Here is a 23942-nt window from a genome sequence, read left to right on the forward strand (position 1 = left end):
AGTCTTTAAAATTCTTCTTTTCAAATTCATATTCATAGTCATATTCATATGGAAGCATTCTCATGTAGTGTAGATTCAAGCTTGTTCAAGTCATGACCCCTGGGGGTAGGGCGGGGCCACAAACTAAGTTCAAATGTAAAGGGCTATAAAAACAAAGGTAGTCAAGGAAATATGTAAGCATCCTTAGTTAGTGTAGGTTTAAGTTTGTTCAAATCATACCCTCTCCCCTTAAAGGATTGGTTGGGACCACTTTTGGTTTTAAACTTTTCAATAACAAACTGATTTCTGCTTTTTTTTCAAGCTACAGTGCTCAAGTGAGCGATGTGGCCCATGGGCCTCTTGTTTGAAAAAATATCTTAGCAATATAAGAATTTAGCAAGTCTATTTATCATTTGAGTCCATACCGTCCCCTCCGCCGATTTTTCGTCTTGGATCAGTTTTCCATCTTCTGGTTCGGACTCTCCGCCACTATCGTATGGTAGGATCCGCCCCTGTGATAACGACCTCTGGAGTATTTCAAGCGGGTTCATTTCGTCCTCTCTGGAAAAGCGCCTCTTCGAGTTCCAACTCGAAAAGCGTCGCTGTGACTCGGCATTGTTCACTGACGTCATTAAATTAAGACTTTTTTCTACTATGGCATTTAATTGTGAGAGTCCACGTTTGATTTCTGTCGGAATTGAAAATCGAGAATTTCTTTGCAGAGATGCTTTCCTGAAAAAAAAATACCAATGACATTAACAAATTTTCTTCATATCTAGATATAGTCTTTTCTTGTAATTGCTAACCAAGCACTTCGGATTTAAACCTGCGTGGCCATAGGAACGGGGGACGGGTGGTATAGTGCCCACCCAATAATTTTGCCGATCAATAGTATATGATAAGAACATAACTTCCATTTGCTTGAGCCAATTAAAAAAGGGCTAATGATCTTTCTTCTGGTTGTCCAGTAATTTTACGTAGTTGATAGTGCCCTCCACTAAAAATACATAGCGGTCCCCCACCCCACCCCCACCCCCAACTTGTACTTGAAATTCACCAACAGGAAATTATTAAATATTAAAATGATATGAAAATTAGTAAATTAAATCAATATGTTTTATGAAGTAAACCCAGATTTATTCGCTGATTGCCAAGTTGCAAATTAAGACTATTTACGTCAAATTTAATTTTCCTTTTCTATTTTCCTTGGAAGTTAAGATTTATTGTTCTTGAGGAAAAAGAAAACCTAAGATATATGTCCACCAAACAAGAAAAGTCTAATTTATATTAATTTATCCACTTTTCATCCATATGAAAAATCCAAAACGTATGTTTCTATGTATGGATGTCTTCTCAGCCAACAGAAGTTTATCAATGCAACAATATTTGATAATACACTAGTAACCTGCATATGGAGTTTATGTATCTGAGTTGATTCGATACGCTAGAGCAAGCTCTACGTATGAACAATTTCTAAAACGAGGCAAATTATTGCCAAACAAGTTGATGAAGCAGTTTCGTTTAAAGTCATCACTTTGTAAGTTCTATGGTCGAAACAACGACCTTATCAGCAAAAACAATTCAAATGCTGACTGACGTTTATCATACTAATTGATAGTCTATTATTTTTACACTGAATTGACGATGGATATTTTAGTTATTTCCCGATCATGTCAAGGAACACACGGCGGGAGTGACCGGTCGGCAGGGGATGTTTACTTCTCCATGGAATCTGATCTCACCTCTAGTGTTTTGGAGGTCCGTGTTTGCTCTGCTCCTGTTTTAAATTATTTTAGGGATTTTTGATCTTGAATTCTGTGTGTTATCTCTATATGTTTCATTCGGATATAGATCTTAAATGTTTTAGGCCTTTCTTAATTTAAATTCAAATATTTTAAACAAAAAAGCATCTATCAAAAGAAAAACATTTGTTTTAATAAAAAAAAAAGTAAAGGAAGAAACATAAACGAATACACTGAACTCAATGCATAATACCTAGTACTTGGACGTCTAGAGCGGTCAGAATCGTCCTCGGACAAACCAAAGTCGGACACACACTCCAGCTGTCCCCGCATCTCATCCTTAATCTTAGCAACTAAAAAATAAAAAAAAAAGGTTCGATAAAAAGTGGCCAACTAATGCTACAAACGAATAGAGAAAATTGAATTAAAATACTTGTAAAAAAATTGACCTCTTATATTTGTAACTAAAAGAGAAATCTGATAAAATGTAATACATGTAAAATATAAACAGGAAAACCACATGATGACTATAACTAAAAGTATAAAAATAAGATATTTTAGAAACATTAACAAGAGGCCCACGCGCCACAATGCTCACATGAGCATATGGGCTAGTTAAAAACAAAAATCAGCTCAGTATTAAAAAGTTCACTTGTTGCTGGAGGGGGGATTTGAATTTGATATTACTTGAAAATGTCACTTTATCAATAAAGCATGCATGTATAACTTTGCCAAAGAATTTTTTCAACATATAACTTGATCTGCCAATGTAACCCCTCACTAACCCCCCCCCCCCCCTTGAGGATGCTTCCACATGAGTTTCATTTTCCTGGCCAAAGGGTTCTGGAGAAGATTTTTAAAAGATTTTCCTATGTTAAACTTTGATAAGCCTTTGTGGTCCCGCTACCCGGGGTCATGATTTGAACAAACTTGAATCTACACTACCTTCCACATGAGTTTCATTTTTACTGGCCTTATGATTCTTGAGAAGATTTTTAAAAGATGCCATAAATTTTTTATTAAATCAAAATTATCTCCCCTTGAAAAAAGGGATTAACTCTTCATTTGATCAAACTAGAGTCCCCTTCTCCAAAGAATACTTTGTAGCAAGTTTGGTTGAAATTGGCCCCGTGGTTCTTGAGATGAAAATGTGAAAAGTTTACGACAACGACGACAGACAACGAACAAAGTTTTGTCAGAAAAGCTCGATTGAGCCTTCAGCTCAGATGAGCTAAAAATGAAAGTGTAGTGAAATAAATAGAAAGATTATGACATATAACTACTCAATATCAATTGAAACACTTTTTTCATTATAAGTTATTTATAAAAGAATAATGAAAAAAAACCAGGAAGATTTAAAATGAGAAAAACAGAATAAAAGGCAGTTCAAAGAGCCACGGTAAAATGGAAACTTTTCGTGCCATCGTAAACATATTCACAAAGTTCAAAATATAGATGGAAAGATTAATGATTTTTACATATTATGTATTCATTAAAAGGTAGTTGAAAATTAAAGTTCAGAGCAATTCATATAGATATGCCTTTATTCATTGAAAAAATGAAGGAAGAAATTGAATATTTGTCACATCAGATAATAGTAACTTACATGTAGATTGTAAGAATAAAATAACATAATGTCAACCAAAAAAAAAAAAAATGCATAGGTTTTCGTAATATGCAATACAGAGACAAACACATGTTTCAGATTTCAGCAATACCTATCTCATCTTCAGTGGAATTAGGCCTATAATATAGACAGACCAATGGAATTAGGCCTATAATATAGACAGACCAATAATATAGACATGGTCTATCAGCAATACCTATTTCATCTTCACCTGAAAAAGACAGACCAGTGTAGTAATAATGTTAAATTTAGTTTTGCGTGTATAAGAAACTGTTAAGTTTTTATTTTGTATGGAATTCTTTTTGTAGATTATTGAACAAATTTTCTTTCCAAATTTCTTCAAGGATGAAATTTGCAACTATGTTTTATTTCTAAAGCATGTAAATTTAAGAGCAAAAGTATCCACAAAATTAAATAGCAACTAAAAAATATTTTTAAACTATCATCAAATTAATTTTTAAAAAATAGTATCATAGAGGAATTAATCCTAATTAATCCGGTTTTTAATCCTAATGATTAAAAATTTAAATCTTATCACTTTTTCATATCGGTGTTTCCTTCTACCAGTTGAAAGTACATAAAAAATTATTTTTTTTAATCAATAGAGCCCCACCTTAACACCAGAACCCCTTACCCTGGGGCCATGAAATTCAAGATTTTGGAAGAGATATTCTTGCTTATCATAACTGTGGGCATAGTTCTTTGATTTAATACTTGTTTTGTACTGGTATAGCGGAAAATAATAGATTTGGAGTTCTACTATTGGGAAAAAATAGCATAACGTTTGCTTTAAAATCTCAAATTGTGGCATGTGAATCATTCCTTTTATATTATATCAATTAATGTACTCGACATCTAATCTCCAACAGCCGAAGACCTTTTCTGTGACCCACGAACACTTCGAACAATAAATCTCTTAGAAAGACAATGCTTTTTTTATTCAGAATTCCCTTACTATCTGAGTCTGTATCTTCTTCCCCATGGAGAAGGTAAGTTTCAAGAAACTCTGAGAAAGCCCCTCTCTTCTGCAGCAACTCTTCATACGTTCCTACTTCTGAGATGGTCCCTTCATCCATCACTACAATTAGGTCTACCTTCGGTAGCCAGTGTACCCCGTGTGTGACCAAAATACGAGTCTGTTATACAAAGATATGAAAAAATAATTATATAATTTGATTTTTTTTGCACATTTTGAATACAAAGAAATTGAGTACACAAAAAAATCAAGGAAAGACAGAGAACAGATTGCTAAAACAACAATATCTTAGAAAATCCTGGGGTTTTCCTATCCCGATATGTTCACTAACTTTCTTCATTCACATTTTGAATTTTTACAAAGAAATTGAATACACAAAACAATAAACCAAACAAATAACAGCAACTCTTGCATCTCAAGTCCCAGTTTATGTACCGTACTTTGATTTTTCAACCAAAACAAATAAAAGGTTAAATTTCATACGATGATGGTTAAATATGTATTTAAATCATTTTAACAAATTTTGGTAACAATAAATTATTCATTTGAAAGCTTTGTTAAAGATCTTAGAAAATCCTCATTTTTACCATAATTATGTGTTAACAGCATAAAAGTTTTAAAAAACATATTTTTGAAAATTCAGTTTCATTATTATGAATTTTTCTTTGGTTTGTTGTTTAGTCTTCCTGTTGTGTGTGTATACATCTAATAAAACTGAAATATTCCCTGAAATAAATTAGGATCAATCTCCATCTACAGCAATTTTTACTTAAATTCAATTGCGTCTATCCGTGTAATGCTTTACGTTGTCCGTGGAAATATATATACTGTAGTTTAATCTAGCGGAAGTTTAGATGCTGCACAGCTAAAAAGTGGGATTTTTTTTTTCTTATTTTCTCTAAATAATATTTATTTTATCTTTGCTTAAATTATTAGGCAGAGTGTATTTTGTCTTTACAGTACGTTTTCTTTTGTGTTTCCTTTTCCTCTAATCTTTAATTAAAAGAAATATGAAAGTAATTTTATTTATGTATTGTTTGAGCTTTTTATTTGTCCTGATAGGGAAAAAACATAAAAATTAAACAAAATAACAAGAAATATTAAGTAGAAATGAAGCGCAAGAATTGCCAACTTTGAAAGCGTATTGTAGAATCTCAAATCGCCACATACAATTGATACTTTAATGTCTGATCTTTTATTTAAACTCTGGTGCTTGCACCTTTTATATCAAGAATATTTGTGAAACAAAATAAATCGACATTGCATTGCGATTTCCATATATGGTAAAAAATGTCATATTGAATCTGCTATCCTGACCTGATGAAAGAAATACTAAAAGAACTGTTGTGTACTAATTGGCATCTCAAATTATTTATATCAAGAATATTTGTAACAAAAGCATACAATGTCTCATGTGGTGACAAAGCGGTTCCATTCCTCTTTTCGGCAAATAGACTTACCCCTGATATGATAATGTAACAGAGAATCCAATAACATAAATCAAAATATCTAATAAGACACCTTATTACGTAACAATCCCTCTGGACCAATGACCTCATTGAAAAGAGATTTTCCAACATGGCTGTCCACAGCAGATAAAGGGTCGTCCAAAAGATACACATCAGAGTTACTGTAGACTGCTCGAGCTAAACTTATTCTTTGCTTTTGGCCGCCACTGACGTTGATACCCTTAAATTAGTAGACAAGGAAAGACAAATATATGAGGGGTTATAAAAAGTTCGTGGACTGATGCAATAAAATTAACGGGTTAAGTACATCAATGAATTTTAAAGTATTCAGATACCATCATCTTTTCTATCTGTAGAATACACCGCAGATCATGAGTTTTTTAAAATGAATTAGTAATGTTATTGTAAGCAATGGTATGTCCGGGCGGAGCAATTTCAAACATATAACTTTTTTTTACTTAAGTGTATCAATAGTAGATGAAGATAGAGAAATATTATGTATGTTCAGGAAAAAACTTGATAAAATTTATCTTTTAGTAATGTAATATTCCAAGTTGGAAAATACATGTTATAATAATATTTGCTCTAGTTTTACCCTTTCTCCGATCTCAGTGTTATCGCCAGCATTGAGAATAGCCAGATCCGGTAACAGTGCGCATGCTTGAATGATACGTTTGTATTTCTTCTCTGAAAATTTACTTCCAAACAAAATGTTTTCTTTCACAGTTCGGTTTTGGATCCATGCTTGTTGTGGTACGTAGGCGACCGACCCCTTTAAAAGTAAGTGAAAGTTTATGTTATTAAACTTAAGGTCAGACGACAGGTTCCTCAAATATATATTTTGTATCTCTTGGTATTAAATAAAAATATGGATATTGTAGTTCTCTTGTGATTTTTACATTGCATTCAACATGATTTTCAATAAAATATATCAAAAATTGAAATATTGGTAATTCAGATGATTACCCATACGGGATATATAAGAAATATCACCATGTGGTATCTTGTCCAAATGCCCGGTAAGGTATCCTAATATTTTGTGAGGAAACTTGTTTAAGCGCCTAGACCTCAATAACAAATTCTTGGGGAAAATTATATATTTTTGAGGAACGTGTCTTCTGACCTTAATTAAATATTTTTGGCCTTCACTTCAATTTGATTTTTTACAAAAAGAAAACGGATGTAGTATATGAAGGAACCTATATATTATTGCATAAAGGTCTATGGTTTAATTGACCATTTATTTTTTTTTTTGAAAATAAAAAAACACACATTGTGGCATACATAACTTGCAATATATATGTTTTCAGTTTTTAGATATTATTCGAAGATTTTTTTTATCATAACAAATTATCAAATTAAGACAAACCTGTACATTTACGTGACCGTTAACCTTCTCCATCTCTCCCAACATGGCGGCTATAAGTGACGATTTCCCTGCCCCAACCTGCCCTACCACGGCAACAAGTTTGCCCTCTCCTACCTCAAGGTTAATTCTGTTTGAACATAAAACACCATTATGTACAATGAAACATATGAAAATAAGGAACAGTATTCAAGATAAAAGACGCAGAGCAAACACGGACCTCCAAAACATCAGAGGTGGGAACAGGTGCCATGGAGGAGTGAGCAACACTTGCCGACCTGTCACACCTGCCGTGTGTGCTCCGTGTTATGGTCGGGAAATAACGGAAGAATCCGTCGTCAATTCAGTGTATAAATAATGGACTAACAATTACTATAAAATCGTTAGTCAGCATAAATTGTTTTTGCTGACAAGGTTAGTGTATCGACCATAGAACTTACAAATTAATGACTTCAATCGAAACTGCTGATATTCTTGTTTCATCAACTTGTTTGTCAATAATTTAACCGTTTTAGAATTTGTTTGTACTCAGAGCATTGCGTATCGAATCAAATAAGATATATCAATTCCGTATGCAGGTGATGAAGATATATTGCTGCATAAGTAGCGGAAGTTGACGTTAAAAAAGTGAAAGTCATCACGTTTATCATAGAACTTGGTTTTTAGATTACCATTAATCTCTTTCAAGGACAATATCCAAGTATGAAACATCTTTTAGCTCAAGCTCACCAGGATATATCGTATCGACGTAGGAATGAAAATTACCGTTATTAATTGACAGTACCTCATCGATATCTAAATGTCGAGTTGACGACCACAGCAATTGTTTTCTTCTTTTCACGTATTAGGCATTGCACAAATTATACTTCGTATGACTACAAAAATAGGTCTGCTTATAACGGAGAGCAATTAGTACCCATGGGGATCTATATAGATTGTTGGAAGACCTGGTCTCTAAAAACCACATAGATGTTGTCAATCAGAAACCCAAGCATTTTTTGATGTCAACGTGAGAGTACTTGTGTGTGTAGTCAGAATATGCTTTAAGAAAATAATTTTGCAAATGACTAATGACCAGGAACGTAAATTTACGAGTTCCATTTTTATTGAAAAAGCAGCTGTCAATGATATAAAAAAAACCCTGGATTTTAATTTATCGTGGGAAATGGTTGTGTTTAATAAAGTTGAAAAGTCAAGTTTTTAAGTTGGTTATTTCGTACAAGTAATACACCAACAACTCCTTGTTTTGAAAATCATTTTCATTCTTCGGAGCATTATACATGTACGTCGATAACATGAACGGATACATACCACTGTTTAAGATAGTCCTCTGTCCCAATTAAAATATACGTTATCTATAGAAATAGCTTATCCTGCATCTTACCTCTGTAAGGTAGTTCTTGGATTTCTTCTGTCCCATGTAAAATATCCTTTTTCTATAGTAATAGCATATCCTGCAAAAGATAATCGTATTATAATTTGTATACCATCCAATTTCTATTCAAAATCAGTATTAAAAAGCCTAGAATGTCATTCCTTCTTTCATAAAATGTCATCAACAAATAGGAAAATGCAAGAGAATTATAAAGCAATGTTTTAAATCTTTATATTTCGAAGTTACAACACCATTCTCTCTTTTTTTTTTTTTAGAAAATGTATCCTTGCCACGATTGTTTAATAATACCTGTGTTTAAGGAGGTGGACACGTTGTTTGGGTTGAGGTCCTCCTTGCAGAGGAATTCTTCTATTCTTTTCAAAGACACCAGCATCTGCACAGTATATGTGACATTTAAAAAAATGACATGGCCCTAGGAATATGATATTGGCGTTGGGTATTATAATTATTATAATGGTTTATGACTGTATTAATACAAGAACTTCCTGGTGGTAAAAACGCGTAAGAACTTCATAACTATTGGCTTTGCAGAAAGCTTTATACAATTAAAGTTTTTTGTTTATTTCATCATCTGGCTAGAGTAGAGTTATATAGATTATGTGTTTCAGTTAATTACTAAATGAATTTTGTTAAATGGAAGAAAAAAAATCATGAATGGATTTTTTTGTTGTTGTAAAAACAGAGCCAATGCTTCATAGCCTTAATCATTTGTTGGTCTATTTACCATATTATGCAGTTTTTAGCATAATTCAAATGATTTCTCTCTGTCATTTGAGGTTTTCACTCGTAATCTCTTTTCGTTCAAATACTGTTCACCATAGACATGGTGATAACTAACAGTATTCAAAAGTCCATAAAAAGCAATTCCGGAAAGATTTTTTTCCGATTTGATATAATTTGTTGTTATTTTTAACAAAATGTCACAATTACAGGTTTTGAGTCCTTTTGCCATGATCCGAATAGAATGGGGTTCGGATTAATAAGACACCGTTGAAAGTAAACATGTTCATCATATCCTTAGAATTTAACATATCTTTTTCAATCATTTGAAAACAACGAAGGATTTAAAAAATATAAAAAATATTATCCTAACTGAATATACTTGATTTGCTTTTATGATTGCACCTAGCTACAACCATGTCTTTATTACGTCTACGAGTTACGATCGGGCGTGGTATACAGTATACTACGAAATGGGTAAGGGAAAATTACACTAAAAAAAGGGTCATTAACATCGACTTTTATTATTAAATTGGTAATAAATTTGAAATCCTGAAATCGAAGGGTGAAATTTATCTCTTTTTGTCTTCTGGTTTTCATATTAATGTAATTATGTGATTATCTTACGACCTAATAGGTTTTTGCTTTCACAAGTTATACTTCCGAACTGTAATTCCTGTCGCATTTTTATTTTAATTCATCTGCAACACTATCACGTTTTTCTCGTGTGCCAAAAAAAGGGATTTGAAGTTTGTGCTAGAATTTACGGTAGATATAATTGATGCAATTTAATTATCAAATTATTATTCATTGATTACATTTTCTGCAATATTGCTCTTTCTGTTTACTTTTGCGGATGCATCTACTGACAGATTCGGTCGCATAAAATTCTTAGATTGGATATCAGCCAGATTACCACCGAGCTCTGCTCTACGTTACAAAAATGAAAAGCTGGGATAAATACTTATTTCCATTAAATCATACAGCTCTGCGAATGATAAAAATTGTTTAGTCAATTTTAATCAAATATTGAAACAAATTAAAATTCCACAAGTGTTAACTATAAGTTCAACAATCAATCATACTGGGAACACTGTACCTGTATGACGCCAGTGATGACGAATGGAACAATTGTTATGATGAAGCGCATAGGGTTGATGATGGCGAGCGTAACAAACACTTTACTGGCATCCAAGTAATTTCCTGACATCGAGGTAAAAATCAGTAATACAAGATAGCTCATCTGAAAATGTATGCATAATGAATACCCATGCTTATTAAAGAAAACAACATTTATATAAACAAAAATTTTCAACTAAGTAATCAAGAAATATAATTGCTAATCCTCTGAAAAATATTGACTGCTTGACGTATTTCTTACAATTTTTATAAAAATTAGATGATTTTTTTTTTAAATGAATGATATTTTAACAACTGATATATAATTTACTTTCAATATCATGGAAGGATAAACTCCAATTCAGTAATTTCACTTCATTCCAAATTTAATATAAGAGAGCTTTTTACAAGTTTAATTTATGAAATTGTGTTTCTTGATTTGCCAAGTAAAGTAATGAGAAGAGATCTTTGGAATATGTCCTTCTAATATGTCTACGTTTCACTTTAATTTGTATTATTTTCCATATTTTGATATAAAAGTATTCAAAATATAGACACAAAATAAATACCATTTATGTTAACTTACCATAAATGGACTATGCACAGAGAAAAGCGTTGAGAAAGCTGTGACTACACAGACCTTTTTAAAGAAAACCATCTCACGCAAACGTATATCCAATAGTTTCTTTGTAAAAGATGGCTCCCACGTGTACATCTTCAAAACCTACATAGAGATTTCACTTTATTATTTAAGCAAGATCCAGTCATACATGTAAATATTTAGTTAAAGAAGAATTCGTGCCGTGATCAGGACACAAAAAAAATATCGGGTAAGTTAATATTTTTCTTTTACTAAGAGGACTATAATATGCAATTAGAAATACAGCAAAAGTATTTTCATCTTAACTTCAACATAATGATAGATAATAAGAATAAATCGTTCAGATGTCCAAATTTTGCCCATCGAAAATTTACAAATAATACGAGTAAAGATTTTCCACATATTTTTGCCTCAATCTTTCCATCAAACACTGTAGTTTATTTTTTTTTTATTTTTTACTACCATGACCTGTCATTAGGTACCGCATAAGCAGGATTTAATTTTGGCATTATTAGCGAGCGTGTCGCGATCGCTAAAATTGAATATTGCTAGAAATTAATTGTATTGTATTTGTAATGGCTTCTCTAGTGAGCTTTTGAATATCTCTAAAATTACTTCACGCTAAAATAAAAATACCCATTCTCAAGGCCAAATCGCTAAATTTGTTTAATATAGCAGGGTACTTTGTTTACATCGATTTTTCATCGACTTTCGGCACCTCCATTTTGCAAGACCATTTTTTTTATTTGAGTGGATGGATTTTTAAAGTTTAAGTATATACGATTAATGTACAGAGCTTTACTAGTCGTTTACATTCATGAAAGAAATTGAAACAGTCATGCGCTTTGTTGATACTTTCCAAAATCAGGAGTACTTGTCTCTATAACAAAGACACCTTTTGCATACAGATTCCAACCCGTCTTTGACTTCACAAATAACAAAGCAATGTGTACACATAACTCAGATCTATTCACTATCATGCCTTGAGCCAACCCATGCCATTGAATACGATATCGTGTCTAGTCTCTGTGAGCTTTTGATGGTCAAATTATTTTCCCATTGGCTATTTATTCTTGTAAATTTTTTTTTGATCAAGATGTATTAAGAATTTTAAATTTACCTTTTATTATCAAAAGCATAAAGCTTGCATTTACTGTTTGTGTCTCATCAATACAAAATTTTAAAATCTAAACTAAGTATTTCAATGTAACGTTCATGGACTCTTGGAAGAATAAAAGTTTAATAGATCGTTATTAAGAAAATACCAATTTTTTCATATCTTTAGAGAAGAAAATGTTTGTTACAAGTGCAGAAATGCATACTTTTGTAATGAATCAGAATTAGTTAAGTGGATTGAAATAGGTTTTTAAATCACCCAATCAAATCATATTATGTGTAGCCAATCAGAGTTGATATTTTAGCCAACCAAATCATTAGAATTTATTAACCAATGAGTAGCAATTAGGTATAGGAGAAATAGTATAAATACATGGATCACTCTTGTTTCGTTTACTTTTGGTGTAACTCTTTGTCGGAGTTAGGTGACTTGGGAAGGGGTACCTGGGCTGTGTCGGGAAACAACAGATTGTTAGTTAGACCACTCACCCCAGGGACCCAGTTCCCTATAGTGTCTTTGTGACTAGCTATGGTGTCTCGGTGACTTTAGCTTGTATCTTACCAAAAGTCGTGTCCTGTTGATAGCTATGGTGTCTTGGTGACATTAGCTAGTGTTTGTGTGTCTTTAGATGTATCTGTGACTTTGTGATTTTTTTAGGGTGTGTTTTTAGGGTAGTTGTAGACTGTGTCGGGAAACAACAGAATTGTTGGTTATACCACTCAGTCTGCAGCTACAGAGATAGGTTAATTTTATATTTGATTATTTGGTTTGTAAGTGATTCCTTCGTTATAGTTCGTTGTTACTTAGTTTACTAATCATCATCCAGGTAGAACCAAGGAAATATATATATATAGTGAATTTAAGTCAGTTGTTTGTCATTGCTATTAAAGTTTGTTTTGATTTTATATTCTAAACGTGATTCTTAGGAAGGAAACCTAAGCGAACCCCAATAGATAATTATTTGTACATGGTAAAAAACGTTACACTTCCAATTGCAGAAACCTTATTTAGGGATTGAACTTGAAGTATGGTGCATTAAAAAAGTGTTTATCGAATGAAAAGTCAGTGGTTGAATAGATTAAATGTGCACAAAATGCACCTGTAATTTGAATAGAGGGGACATATGTCCGATCCATATATGATTAAAGATAAAGAAATTAGGAAACAAATATCAATCTATTGAAAAAAAGCGTCAAAAATATTTTGAAGTGATTTATTTTTTATCTTACTATTTTACATGAGAGTTTGTTAAAATCAACATGTACACGAGTAGCTTTAGACAATTAATGAAATATGGAGGATCATATAAACTTTGTTTTGCGAGAATCAACAAGATTTTTTAAACACTCTCTGAACTGTTAAAAGTACACTGACTCTGATGGTTCTTTATCCAGCAGCGATAATACTTACGTTGAACTTTGAGTTTCATCTTCTTACGATTTTATTTTTATACTCGGAGTGAAATTTGATATATCATAATTAAACTGTATTTGTTGTAGCACTCGAATTGTGCAAAATTATAATATATTATACATTCTAAGAAATAAATTTTAATTATACTAATTATTTACATAAATGTAATAATTTATCTTTAAAATAAGGTTTCTTTAAATTGTGAAAAAAGGAACCTGGTTATTCTTTTTGTTTACAATTTCCATATATATATTTGATATATAAATACTTTGACAATATTTTATTAAATTATTTCAAACACAACTCGTAAGTTATGCAGTAAAAAAAAACACAAAGCTAAGATTCTCAAAGAAAAATGTATGCCTCTATTTGGTCGGTCTCTAGCACTAAAAAAGAGAGAGTTTTTAGGTTTCAGCTATAATCATTTAACTTAAAACACATCGAGCACACAGTAATGTATTCATACTAAAAACACACTTGATATACACCCTGCCTTCTAATGTAAATAATACAATGACCTACATGACTGTAATGGCAAAGCCGCGATTTTACAGTGAAGTATACTACTTTATTTAATCAGTATCATGCAAATATTGAAGTCTCTTTCTTCATAGAGTATCTTTACAGACTATACTCGAAGATGATATAATATAAAAATGTTCTAATTTAAAAGGGTAACATTCTTATTTAAAAAGGAGCGGAACAGCAGTGTTATGAACTTCAAGATTCATTCTTTGTACCTCACTTTTAAAAGCTACACTCAGAGAGGCAATATCTCTTTTTTTTCTCTCTTTTTGACTATTCCTACAATTATGTCTATTAATCCTACTTTAATTCATTCGGATTGTATGACGTGTGTTCGACAATTTTAAAATTACTAGGTTCATTGATTCTACAACTTTGAAAGCAAGCTTAATGAAGGAAACTTACCTTTATTCCACTTAAGACCTCATTTAGTAGTTTTATCCGACTAGACTTAAGCGCTAGAATGATTCCTTGGTACTTCTGTTGAAGTTTTCCAAAAAGTATATTAAGCGCCGATATGATAATGATCACTGCAACGCTTCCCAGAGTAGCCACGCCCATTTGACTCCAAATAAGGTATAAACCCAGTACCATCATAAAGAAGAAGGAGAGAATCTGGTACTGGAACATGAAGGCGTCTTGTATTCGCTGACAGTCCACTGACATCAAATTGACAATGTCACCAATCGTGTAGTGACTTTTAGCCGCGTTACTCATTGTCAATGACTAGAAATATTGAAAAAAAATTTCATATTAAATCTTAAAAAAAAATAAAAATTATCTAAAAATAAAACAATAAAAATTATATTGCATAACATCGCAGTTTAAAAAAAAAGTTTTCATGCTTTTTAAAAGTTTAGTTACAAGAACAATAATATTTCTTAAATTTTGTTATATGTATATACCTTTTGGTATATCATTCCTATTAGTGCTACTCTCACTTTCATCCCTAGGGTCATCATATGGAATGCACCCCGACTGAAGAACAACGCTTCAAATGCCCCACAGATGAAGAACAAAATAGCTAGTCCCCAGCCATTCCACAGGGGCCAGGCCTGGTTTGTGTGTTTGTTCCCAATGAATTCTATCATCAGTCTGCAAAAGGAAGCTGGTTTAATGTAGGTTTTAATCTCTCACTGTGACAAATGACTATAATTCTTCATAACATTGTTATGCTTAAATGCAATTTCTGTGAAAATTTGTTCCAAAAGGTATACTGAAATCATGTGCATTTTTTAAAAATGTAAATAAAATTCATTACAAAAATCAATGAATGTAGAGCCGCCTCTAAGATGTATAAAACGATAATAATTGAACGGCCAACCACTCACTTAAGTATCAACGGTTGAAGCAAGGCCAAGAAGTCACATAAAATCTTATAGAAGGACGAAAGTAGCCACTGCTTCCAATGGGTTTTTACAACAACTTTAAGCAAAGAAGGTCTTGATTTGGGGAAATTCTTGGAGCTTTTCTTGTCGTCATCTATATCTGATTTTTGATTGAATATCAGAGATGTTAACTCATATGTGAAAGAACCATCATGGGATGATCTTTTCTGTTGCATTCTGAAAAAGAATGTTCACTGATTAACATACATTAACACTCTAAATACTTTTAAATACTGTGAAATCACAAATTTTCGTTGGGGTTTAATTTTCGTTGTTTTCGTGGTATGAAGAGACCCACGAATTCATGTCCACCACGAAATGTAAATTGTTACATACATCAGTACTCATTTATTCTTGATCCACGAAATCAAATCCCAAAGAACCAAGAGAATTTCCTCAAAACACGAAAATTTGACCCCACGAAAATATGTGATTTTACAGTATCCTAGATTTTCTACATATATTTACATTTTCGAAAGCCTATGTCCCATACATAACTACAAATAAAGAAATAAAATTTATATCTTTATAAAGCATGTTCATCATTGAACAGAACTGCTTGCTCGTTCTGTTTGGTTAAGAAATAACTGATTATTTATTTTAAAAATCCTAATTTGTAACTTTATATAATGACTTGATGATCAGATCAAAAGTAATTGTCCGTTTTCATTTGTTCGTAATGATGACCAAATGATTTGCTCATGCTTACACAAAAAATGGATAATTGCATCATAAATCCAAACGTAAATAACTAAATAGTAATTTCGTCACCACATACATAATGCTTTTTACCTATAGGTAACTAATTCTATGTTTTAAATTTCTGTTTATGACGAAATCAAGCTTAAGGGACTCCGACCCTCAGCCAGGAAGGACAACTCTTTGATTTATAATTTAATTCAAAAAGTCTGTAAATGAAGCTTGAAAATTAAATCTTTCCATGCAACAATTTTCATTATATGCTCAATGTGCTTCAAGGTTCTTTGAACTTCTCAAAAAGGTCTAATTAAAAATTGAAATTTTTATCCCGAAAAAGCATTTTTAGATATCAATGTTTATTAACATGATATGAAATTAGAAGTGATTTCTGGAGCTTTGCAAAGAACCTTGAAGCACATTGAGAGGCATATAATGAAAATTGTTGCATGAAAATATTTAATTTTCAAGCTAAATTTTTGACTTTTTGACTTTTTGAATCAAATTAAAAATTAAAGAGTTGTCCTTCCTGGCTGAGGGTCGGAGTCCCTTAACGTCAATATTTTTTTATTGCTGTGCCAGCTACACGGAACAAACCTTGTGTCCTGTTTGTGAACTTCCTCCTTCCAGTTTTGTTCTAGTTCTGGGACACACGTCTCTGATCTCAGGTAGTCAACCTGGTTCCAGAGGTCATCAACTTCCAGAGTTTGTCTATATGCTTTCATCACAAGTCTAAACAAATGAAATCAATTTTTTTGTATATAAAAACAGGTTAACAGAAGCTAAAAACCAATTAAAAAATTCATTTCTTTATAATAAAAACGAGACATCTTGAGAAATTATCCTTTTTATACATGATTCACAAGATTATTCCAATGAAGTCATCACTTTTCATAAACACATATATTTAGTTGATCTTCATTTCTAGTTGTAGATAATGCTCTAAAGTCTTCAAAATTAATTTATGACGTCAATGAAAACATACCCATTAAACCACCAATAAAACCATCTGTTAAGGACAGATGCTGTCTCCTCTGGGGAATTTTCTTTCTGAAAATATAAGAAAAGTGTGTCATTAAAACATACCATTACAACTCGTATGCCTAAAAATTGTCAATTTCTTTCTAGAATCTGTAGGTTGGACGCAAATTAACGTTGATTGCCTATAGATTCTTTCCTTGGACTTGATCCAGGAAATGAAGGCAATGTTAATCCGAGGGGATATGTGGAAAAAGTACAAAAGATGATGAAGGCAGCTTATGCAATAGCATCTGAAGAGGCAAGAAAGTCAGGTCTAAAGAACAAACAGAGGTATGATATGAAAGTAAGAGAGACCACGTTAGAGCCTGGAGATAAAGTTTTGGTAAGGAATGTTGGACTAAACGGTAAGAACAAGTTAGCTGACAAGTGGGAGGAAACTGTATACACTGTTAAGGAAATGCCAAATCCCGATGTTCCTGTGTTCAGAGTGAAAGCAGAGGGTATACTAGGCAGAACCCGGACTCTGCGTAGGAATATTCCTCTTCCTTATACTGGATTTCAAGAGGGGGGGGGCAGTATAAACAACAGAACAGTAGACAGAAACAGACAAAGAAAGAAAGTGGAGATAGACAGGTGCCAGCAGCGACAATTGATTCATCAGAAACAGAGTGCGAAAGTGATCCGGAAGAGTGGACAGTGAGAAGAGTATTGAGGACAAGATCAACAGGAGACAAACATGTACAGCCCTCATCTATTCAAGATGTTTCATCTGTAGTTGATGATGGTTTTAGTTTTCAAGGTACATGTATTAGTCTCAGTGACAATGATTTTAATAATTGTAATTATTCTTTATCATTTCAGTCCTCAGGGGTTCACGATTCGAGCCATAGTGGAAATGAGCCAAGTCCAGCTTCCGAGAGTGTACCTGATGTGTCACAGGGAGCTCTGCCCGTACGACGGTCAACGAGAATTAAGAAGCAGCCAGACAGATATGGTGAACGGACAAGTTAAGAAAAAAAATATAGACACTCGGAGTTAAGTGAAAGTGAAGTGATTAGGAATTCAGTAAATTCAAAGACTCCTTAAGTGAAGATAGTGTTTTATTATTGTTTTTATGATTTATGTGAATATTTTTCTAAATAAATGAATCTATGAATGAATTTAACTGATACATGTTGTTTATTTAAAGATAAACAATTGATACTGTAATTATACAGTGTAACCTTACTGAACCCCCATCATCATTTGATACTTGATGAAATTTAATGTTTAATCTGAGATTGAATTGAACATATTCATTTGATATCGGTTGGTTCAGTTGATATGATTCGTGGACAGTAATGTCGAGGTCTTATGTGTCAAAGGTTTTTGGCAGGTTTGGTGTTCAGTATCAGTGAGTTGTGTTTTGGTGATGTATTTATGGATTCAGATGGCGTTTTATTATTTTATTTTGTTTAATTTTATTTTAATGCTTATATGATGGATTATTGAATTTGTTGTATATAGATATTGAGTTGATTTAGCACTTTGAATTAAAACATTTGCCTGATATTTAATTCCAGAGAATGTCAGGAGCTATTTAATAAAAGGGGGGAATATGTAACCAGTGTAAGTAATTAAATGTTTCAGTTTCAATGTTTTAATTATTTCTATTCTGTGTGTTTACGTTTGTGTTGTCATGTGTGAATGTCCACGTGTGAGTGTTTGTTTGTTTGGTGACGTATTTGACCATTTCCGGTTTGACCAGTTTCTATTAATAACTTTTTACTAACTTTCCCGCGGCTAACAATATTCACGCACACTCGGCGCTACACCCTTGACGGGAATAGTCATCCTTAATATTCGTAGCTGATTTATATAGTGCGCCTGGTAAATATATTTATAACTTATCTATATTCTTATGATATTTGTAATTAAAGTAAAGTCAGTAAGGATTTGTAAATGTTTATTAATTATAATGACTTTATTTCAGCTTTTTCTTATATTATTACCATCAATTAATATACAGGTCACACTTCCATTGACTTGATTGTGTCTTGATGTAATAAATGAACCCAAGTATTACCGACATGGTCTACAATTGGATTAAATATTTCTTGCTTAACGTTGATTGGATTAAATATTTCTTGCTTATCGTTGATTGGATTAAATATTTTTTGTAAACTTCATCGTAACCCAGTAAGTCAGAAGATTTTCAGAAAACGCAAGGAACTACGAACAGACCAGTGCATTAGATTTAGCAATTAACAACATTATTGATATATTTTCTTTTTTGGTTTTGACGAAGATTAAGTTTAGTGATTGTGTTTTATTTACAGTGATAATTTAGTGTGTTAACTTGTCGGGGAAAAAATATTTAGCGTGTTAACCTGTCAGAGGAAAGTGTATTTAGTATGTTGATCTGTTCTGGTAAAGAATATATGGTGTTCTAACCTGTTGAACGAAAGAATATTTACTAGTGTTTATCTGCCAGGGAAAAGAGTATTTAGTGTAAATCTAGATCTGCCAGGGAATAGAGTATTTAGTGTTAATCTGTCAGGGAAAAGAGTATTTAGTGTTAATCTGCCAGGGAAAAGAATATTTAGTGTTAATCTGCCAGGGAAAAGAGTATTCAGTGTTGTAATATGTCAGGATAAAGAATCTTTAGTGTAATTACCTGTCAGGAGATAGAGTAATAAGTGTGTTAATTTGACAGGGAAAAGAGTATTAGTGTGTTAATCTGTCAGGGGAAGAAGTATTTAGAATGTTTATCGGTATGACTAAATAGTATACTAAATGTTTACTTGTCAGGAGAACCAAAATTTAGAATGTTTATATCTCAGGTCAGAGTACATATTGTTATTATCAGTACGAGTAAGAAAGACTTTAACTATAGAGTTTACCTGCCCAAGGAATGTATCACTCGGATGATCAGGCTTGTCAGCAAATGAATACAGTACAAGTTGTATGCAGATGAATGTAAAGTAGATATAGAAAATAACACTGGTGACACAACTCGGCTGTAATAGAAAAATGGGATTAATACACATAAAGCATGAACTTACTATACATGATATTGACCTGTAATTCAATAGGTATCATACTCATAAAGATCATTATCAACTGTTTATTACATAACATATGATGCTATGGATTAAGATTACATTATTGTATGACATGTACATTGCTCTGTATTATTTTTTCATATAATATTGTCCTTTTATTCATTCTATTCTATATTTGCTGTTTGACTATATAATTCTGAATAGTATTGCTTTGCGTACTATCAATCTCTGTAATAATATCCAATATAATAATTATGGTATTGCCCTGTTTTGCAACATTACACTGTATAATAATGCACTAAATCATATCATTATCCTATATAATATTGCCCTGTATTATAAGCTTTCTTTGTATTATATTGACTGTTTCATATCATAACTCTGTATGATATTGTCCTGTATATTAACATCATTCTACTTGATATTGCCCTGTATCATAAAACTACCCTGCTTGATATTGCCCTGTATCATAAAACTACCCTGCTTGATATTGCCCTGTGTAATAAGGTTTCTTTGTAAAGTATGGACCCGTTTTGTAATATGATAATGTATAATATTTCCCTGCAATTTGAAATTATTTGTATATTATAACATAATTCTATATGATTTTGCCCCGTATCATAACATTACTCTGTATGATATTGCCCTGTTATATCATTACCGTATATGATATTGCTGACTGCAATGGAACAGAGCTACAGCCTAGAAGTAGAATCCAGAACGTGATCAAAATCCCGGAAGAGATCACGTGATTTTTACGTAGTGCCTGCGTGATTACAGATAAATATATCTACAACAAAGGATATCAAAGTTTAAGAGAATAATATATCATCTAAGATTTTTATGCATATTAAACACCTATTAGTAAAATCTCTCTACAGTAAGACAAATGTTTTACTTACGAACACAAATATTAGAGCACCGGCGCCTATGTAGTATTCTTCTGGTACTGAGGCGTGAGAATCGCAGTGGTATCCACGTGTTGAAGATAAAACCACGTTTGCACATGTCAAGGTAGCCAAAACTATACATAGGAGCTGCAAGAAAATACTCATAGGATAAAATGTTTTATGTACCAATCAAAGTGAAGGTTTATTACATGCATATATCGACTTTCACTTAATCGAGCAATCCCCGAATAATAGATGTTGATAAATATTGCATGAAGTTTAGTGTAATATTAAAACTCGGTTTTTATTTTGTTAAGTTCTTTTTATACCATATATAACCGTCCTTGTATTTTTGAGGCACAATCTCAAAATACAGGTATATTTACTATAGGATTATATACGAAAGTGTTGAATTTTCACACTTTAAAGCAAATTATTCAAATATTACAATAAATTTTTTCCTCAAACATTGATAGATAAAAAGTTATACACATGTAATATATTGCATATTATATGTAAGTATCACAAAATTTTACCGTCTCGTTTTCAGAGGGGACATCTCAAAATGCCAAAAATTTAGAATTGTCCTGTTTACAGAGGAAGGACATATACAAAAATATTTAAATACCGTAGGTTTAATTTAAATTATGACTTAGAAAAGCTGCAAACATACAATTATATCTAAGCTAGAATTACTCAGTACATCTAATATCTGATGCTTTAAAGATTTCGGGAGGGGATCTTTAGTAAAATAAACTGACTGGGGTTAATTGTTGGTATGAAATTTCTAAAGCCCTTTTTTAGACTTTGCCAGGGCATCAATGATAATGGGAAACATGGGATAATTTGGTATTATGCAGAATTTTTTTCTCTCTCTTTCTCTCATATTCAGTTGAAATTTTCATATTTTATAAATTAATTTTATTTTATTTCTACTCACACTTTTTATAACACTTCTGATCCCAAGAGGTAGAGAATTACCCACATAATTGTGACATAAGCTAGCAATTTGGAATGGTGAGCACAGAAGCAGGAACCCACATGGAATCCAGACCAAAACAGTATTCTGGAAACAGTCCGGAAATCTTGGAGCTGACCCAGAAAATATATCATCATTCTGCAAAAAAACATATTATTAAATTTTTGTATTCGTTTTACCATTTTATTCATTCTTTTATATTTTATTATTTTATATATATTCAGTCATATTTTATGTTTGAAAATGTTTTGTATAAAAAGTATATCACATCGCTAAATGTTCATTGTGTGCATTTCTACTAAATGTTGTTCAACTTGTGAATCTGTTGCTCTCTCTCTCTCTCATTTGACTAAGTTAACTTTTCACCCTTGATCCAACCGTTCACGGTAGCTCAGTCGGTAGAGCGCTCGCTCCATGATCGGGAGGTCGTGAGCTCGTACCTCGGCCGCGACTGACCTAGTCGATAAAATTGGTAGCCACTGTTCCTTTGCCATGCGCTCGGCACTTTGAAGTGAAAGTTGCGGTCCTTCGGATGAGATCTTAAAAACCGAGGCCCCGTGTTAGCGGTAGGCGTTGGCACGATAAAGATCCCTCATTGCTCAATGGCCCTTAGTGCCGAATAAAGGTCAAAATTTGAAGCCCTTCACCGGCATACGGTGACGTCTTCATATGAGTGAAAAATTCTCGAGAGGGATGTTAAACAATATACAATCAATCAATCACCCTTGATCCACCTAATAAGTTATTCTTTTATTATCATTATTTCTTACCCATAATGAAGTTCTCTGACAAGAGAAGTCCACTGTTGTATTCATGTCGGTCATCATTAATCAAAGGCCAGAGGTCAGCAGAGTATTAAGTTGTCACAAAACAAATTTCATATCTTCTGACGATTGGCAAGGTTGGAACTCTACAATCATAACAAACTTATCATAAATCTATACATAAGAATTCGAATTGGCATGCTGAAAACTAACTCTTACAGTAAAACTAATATAGCATTTTCAATATTATGGAATTTGAAGTATGCATGAAGTCGAGCCATTAAAGTCCGGCTTTCAGTACTCTCATTACTTTGACGAATATTTATAATTGCAATAAATAATTTTACACAACATATTAAACTTCATTATAATTTATTTATATATAACTACTTATGATACAAGAAGTTTAACATGTAAATAAAATTAGCCATGTGAAATTTTAGGACTCTAATTGAGTGACTTTGCACAGCTTTTCAATTTCATGCAGTCATGATTATAATAAGTGCGATAGTTCACCTTTCCCAAATATTGGGATTTTAATATATAATTAGCATTATCTTTAACGCCTACTGATCTAAAAATGTGATTTTACGACAATAATTAGGAAAAACGCTGAAATTGCTCTAAAAACATCACAGTTTTCCGATTTTGTAAGGAATGATTTAATTTTATTTGTAACACGTCATTTGATTGGTTAAACGGTTTTATCCATTTTGTATCATATAACTTGCCTATGTCACAATGAGTTACGTCAAAAACGTATTACTTCGCTTGACGTTAACTTTTTAAATATGCGATATTTGAAGCCTTTTTCCGAAGGAAAAAATAGAAAAAATTGTCTCATTGTCTATATTGAAATTAAATTATAAGGAATGAAGCTTATTTCACGGTTTATAAATAAGCGTAAACTGCCCCAAGTTATGTTATATCGTATAACATAAGTTGAAATAAGCTTCATTCCTCAAATACACAACGCTGAAGAATGACACATGCATGATTCGCTTATATGCTTGTAGATGTAGATAAATATAATACTTAAAACTGATGACAAAACATCAATTGAAACATTCTAGAAATCTAAATATTGCTATCTTTTTACCGCAAAAAATATCTGTGTCGATAATTCATCTGCACCAATGTATATATATTC

The 23942-nt window shown here is 32.3% G+C and overlaps 1 protein-coding gene across 1 annotated transcript; it reads right to left on the reverse strand.

Moving 5' to 3' along the window:
• Positions 1 to 404: 404 nt before the first annotated feature.
• LOC134267452 (multidrug resistance-associated protein 1-like) lies at positions 405 to 22931 on the reverse strand (the record flags this gene model as incomplete). The annotated part of the gene is made up of 20 exons (XM_062749660.1): positions 22799 to 22931; positions 21990 to 22166; positions 21062 to 21196; positions 20821 to 20949; positions 19998 to 20114; positions 17120 to 17184; positions 16732 to 16866; positions 15382 to 15615; positions 14956 to 15145; positions 14456 to 14776; positions 10981 to 11118; positions 10375 to 10518; positions 8844 to 8928; positions 8544 to 8613; positions 7163 to 7289; positions 6389 to 6565; positions 5846 to 6013; positions 4304 to 4484; positions 1975 to 2074; positions 405 to 711 (listed from the first exon to the last, which is right to left on the reverse strand). Coding segments are annotated over exons 1-20 (3057 nt in total), but the record flags the coding sequence as incomplete, so codon positions are not given.
• Between the last annotated feature and the right edge of the window lie 1011 nt (positions 22932 to 23942).

Source organism: Saccostrea cucullata, unplaced genomic scaffold, assembly GCF_032062105.1.
Source record: "Saccostrea cucullata isolate Sc308-1 unplaced genomic scaffold, CSIRO_AGI_Scuc_v1 ctg597, whole genome shotgun sequence".
Taxonomy (NCBI): Eukaryota; Metazoa; Mollusca; class Bivalvia; order Ostreida; family Ostreidae; genus Saccostrea; species Saccostrea cuccullata.